The sequence below is a fragment of the Vombatus ursinus genome, unplaced genomic scaffold (assembly GCF_900497805.2).
Source record: "Vombatus ursinus unplaced genomic scaffold, bare-nosed wombat genome assembly UNPS02012758.1, whole genome shotgun sequence".
Taxonomy (NCBI): domain Eukaryota; kingdom Metazoa; phylum Chordata; class Mammalia; order Diprotodontia; family Vombatidae; genus Vombatus; species Vombatus ursinus.
This window is the reverse complement of record NW_020952536.1, coordinates 1,193-5,147: the sequence shown is the minus strand read 5'-3', so window position 1 is coordinate 5,147 and position 3,955 is coordinate 1,193. Positions and strand designations below refer to the sequence as shown.

The 3,955-nt window shown below is 44.9% G+C and overlaps 1 protein-coding gene across 1 annotated transcript; it reads right to left on the bottom strand.

Moving 5' to 3' along the window:
* Positions 1-1,371: 1,371 nt before the first annotated feature.
* LOC114040141 (sialic acid-binding Ig-like lectin 12) lies at positions 1,372-2,871 on the bottom strand. Its single transcript, XM_027858138.1, has 2 exons — positions 1,898-2,871; positions 1,372-1,741 (listed from the first exon to the last, which is right to left on the bottom strand). The coding sequence occupies exons 1-2, from the start codon at positions 1,952-1,954 to the stop codon at positions 1,541-1,543; spliced, it is 258 nt and encodes an 85-aa protein (XP_027713939.1). The 5' UTR covers positions 1,955-2,871; the 3' UTR covers positions 1,372-1,540.
* Positions 2,872-3,955: the final 1,084 nt, after the last annotated feature.

Genomic DNA, 3,955 nt, shown 5'->3' with positions numbered 1-3,955 from the left:
TATAGAGTCAGATAGACTAACAGAAAAGAAGGAAAGAAAAAAGAAGTAAGGAAGAGGAAAAATGAGCAGAAAAAAGCAAGGAAAGGCAGAAGGAAGGAAGGAAGGGAGAAAGGAAGAAAAAAGAAAAAGAAAGAAAGATAGAAAGAAAGAAAGAAAGAAAAAAAAAGACACTAGTAAGTAGGAGTTTGAGTCCTAGCCTTATTCCTTCCTGGTTGTGTATTTTATGCAGTGCTGTATAAAGAATAAAGTTCTCAACTCAGAATCAGAAACACCATGGTTTGATGTCTCCTCAGACATTTACTACATGTGTGCATACTTTAAGCAAATCACTGAATGTTTCTTGCCTTCCGTTTTCTTATCTATAGAAGGAGGGTTCTGGGCTCAGTAACCTCAAAGGTTCATTATGTGTCTACATCTATGATGCTATGTTTCCTTCTGAGCCTCAGTTTCCTCATGAGTGAAATGAGGTTGAACATACTCAAGCACAAAGCCAAAGGTTTACATAATTGGTGCTTAGTAACTACTAAGTTGAAATGTTTGATAAATGACCTTACTACTGAGACTTACCTAGTACTCTGATCTGTTTCTCTCTAATGCTCTTATGTATGATGACATATTAGCATTCTTTGTGTTTGTATCTTATTTCCTTGCTAGAATGGAAGCTGCATGGAAGTAGGGAATTTGGTTTATTCAAACACTGTTTCTCCCCCAGGGCACAGTGTAAAATGGGAAATTCTGGAGACTATGGCTCTAATCATGGAGCCCTTAGCAAAAGAACAGTAAAGAAGCTTAGCCAAGTGAGTCCAAGGGACTGACCCAAAGATGCTATGGCCTGTGAAGAGCTAACACCATTCAGTAGTAGAGTGCCCTAGCCTAGCAGTGGACTGGACGGGCATAGCAGCAGGGTCATCCATCTAGCACAGACACGTGCTCCACAGTGAACATTACAAGGACATTTCAGGAAAGACAAAAGTCATTGAGTCTCCGCAGTTCCGGATTTGTAAATTACCTTGGTCACATGTGTTCCCTGTACATGTGTTTCTTTATCATTCATTAATAGTTGCTGCTTACTTTCTCCCCCCCTTACAGATACAAACTGTGCATATTGGTGGGAAAGTGTGTCCCAGGTTTTGGGGAGGGATGCTTTGCAATTCTTGCTCTTGTTATGACTTTTGAATGCTATCAGGAAGCACACTGGTGGGGGCTCAGGAGCTGCAGTGTTAGAGATATGGTGGCCCATGAAAGTGACCGCTAGAGCCCCAGGTAGCAGATGACCCTCTGAGGATCACAATTACTGAAGAGGAGTCTATGTTTGAGGAGGGGCCGCTACACTAGGCTTTACTAGACTGAGACAAAAATAGGGAGTCAGACTAATGTGAAAATCTACTTTATCTCTTTACTAGACTGAAAGGTCCATGAGTATGGGGACTGTGTCTTATCCAAATCTGTCTGGAGCAGGTGTTTAATTCATGTTATGGAGGGGTGGAACTGACTTGCAGACCATCCAGTGTAGAACCCAGGCTGAGGCCTCAACAGTTGCTCATTGGAACTTAATCTCTGAGTACTCGGTGAGGGCGTCAGTGGATCCATGGTCTTCTCTTGGTTTCACTCCTTGGAAGTTGAGGCAGGCATAATGTAAGTCATCTGGTCTATCCTCTGGAGCTGCTGGGGTTAGGGTTGTGTCTGCACCTGGTGAAATGGGATCCAGGGACTGGTCCACCCAGGATGACCTCTTGGCATCCTGGAGAGAGGGCAAGGGGATGTTGAGGCAGGGCAGGTCCCCAGTGTCATGAGAGAAGGAGCAGAAGGTGGAGGGAGATGGTCTTGGGACACAGAGGGAGCTGGGGACTGAGAGAGTTGGGTGGACATTTAGGAGCTGGGGGCTGGCATGCTCTACCTGTGCTGTCCCACTGGATGCTGCTGCTGCTGCCGCCACTGACTTCTTCCTGAGCATCTTTACCCTGAGGAGGGAGAAAGGCAGTGTTGGTGCAGGGGAGAGAAATTGAGGCTCAGATCCAGAGAATGAGGGCCCTGTCACTCACTCTCTGCCTGACCCTGGGCATGTCCTTTTCCCTTAATGGCCTCTTCTTTCTTCAATTGTAAAATGAGGGTCCCTAAAGTCCCTTCCCCTGTGACATTCTCCTGTTCTGTGATCTCCAAGCACCAAATCTCCCAAACCTGTGAACCATGTGAGTGTCTAGAAAAGACCATGGGGCCAAGGATCAAGAGACTTGCACTTGCCACACTTTCCCTCTGGGGTGTTGGGTAAATCCCCTCCTCACTCTAGGCCTCAGTTTGCTCATCTGTAAAATGGGAGACTTGGATAAAATTGTTGCTAAGGGCTCTTCCAGGTCTACACCCTGTGATGCCATGGGATGATACTGCTTCCAATCATCAGGGCTTGAAAGCTTTACCCACTATGCTTCCCAAATGGGTCCTCACTGGAGCAAGGCAAGCCGTCGACTCCTTTGTAATAAATTCCCTATCTCACTAACCACAGCATGGACTCCAAACCCTCACATCTCTCCTCAGGCCTCTCATGGCACCTCACCCCTTCCCCTCTCAGCTGAGTACTGTGCCTCAGACTTCACCCAAAAGATTGAGGCCTTTGGCTGGGAACTTCTTCTTGTCCTCTCTACCTATCTACTGACTCCTGCCCCACTACCAATGAACATTTCTATGTTGCCTCCATCCTTAAGAAAGGCACATCACCAACCACCTCCTGAAAGAGATCCCAAAATGAAAACTCTTGAGGAATATGACAGCCAAACTCCAGAGCTCTGAGGTCAGTGGGAAAGTATTGCAAACAGCCAGAAAGAAACAATTCAAAAACTGTGGAACCACAGTCAGGATCCCACAAGATTGAGAATTAACAACTGTAAAGGGCTGCTAGGTGAGAGAGTGGACAGAGCACCAGGCCTGAAGTCACGAAGACTCATCTTGCTGAGTTCAAATTCAGCCTCAGACACTTTCTAGCTGTGTGACCCCAGGCCAGTCACTTAACCCTGTTTGCTTCTTTTTCTTCATCTATAAAGTGAGCTGGAGAAGGAAATGGTAAACAATTGTACTATCCTTGCCAAGAAAACCCCAAACGATGTCACAAAGAGTAAGATCCGAATGAAATGACTGAACAAAAACTTTAAAGAGGTGGGCAGCTTAGAATATGATGTTTCAGAAGGCAACCGAGGATAACAACCTAGCCGGAAAACAGATAATCTTTCCGGGGAAAAATGTACACTTAACGAGAGAGGAGAGTTTCAAGCATTCCTGATGAAAAGACCAGAGCTGAATAGAAAATTTGACATTCACACACAGGACTCAAGAGAAGCATAACAAGGTAAACATGAAAGAGAAATCATAAGGGACTCCATAAGGTTAAACTGTTACGTTCCTATATTCGAAGATGATACATGTAACTCCTGAGAACTTTAACATTATTGGGGCAGTGAAAAGGCTGATACATAGACAGAGGACCTGGGTATAAATGTTGTGTCGGGAAGATGTTAAAAGGAAGAGTAAGAAAGGGGGATTCACTGGGAGAAGGGGAAAGGGAGGAAAAGAATAGGGAAAATTATCACACATAAAAGAGGCAAGCAAGGAAGAGCTTCTACAATGGGAGGGGGGGATGGAGGGGAGGAGTGGTATCACTTGAACCTCATTCTCATCTGAACTGGCTCAAAGAGGGAACAGTACACACACTCACTCACACATGTACACACACACACACACAGAGTCAGGTTTAGAAATTCATCTTACCCAACAGGAAAGGAAGAGGGGGAGGAAGCCTAGCAATATCAGATCTCTACTACAAAGCAGTAATCATCAAAACAATCTCCTGTATAGGAATAGAGTGTTTGATTAGTGGAATAGGCACACAATATTCTAAAGTACATGATCACAGTGCCTAGAGTTGCTCAAAGACACACTCCAAGAACCAAACTATTGGGGTAAGAAC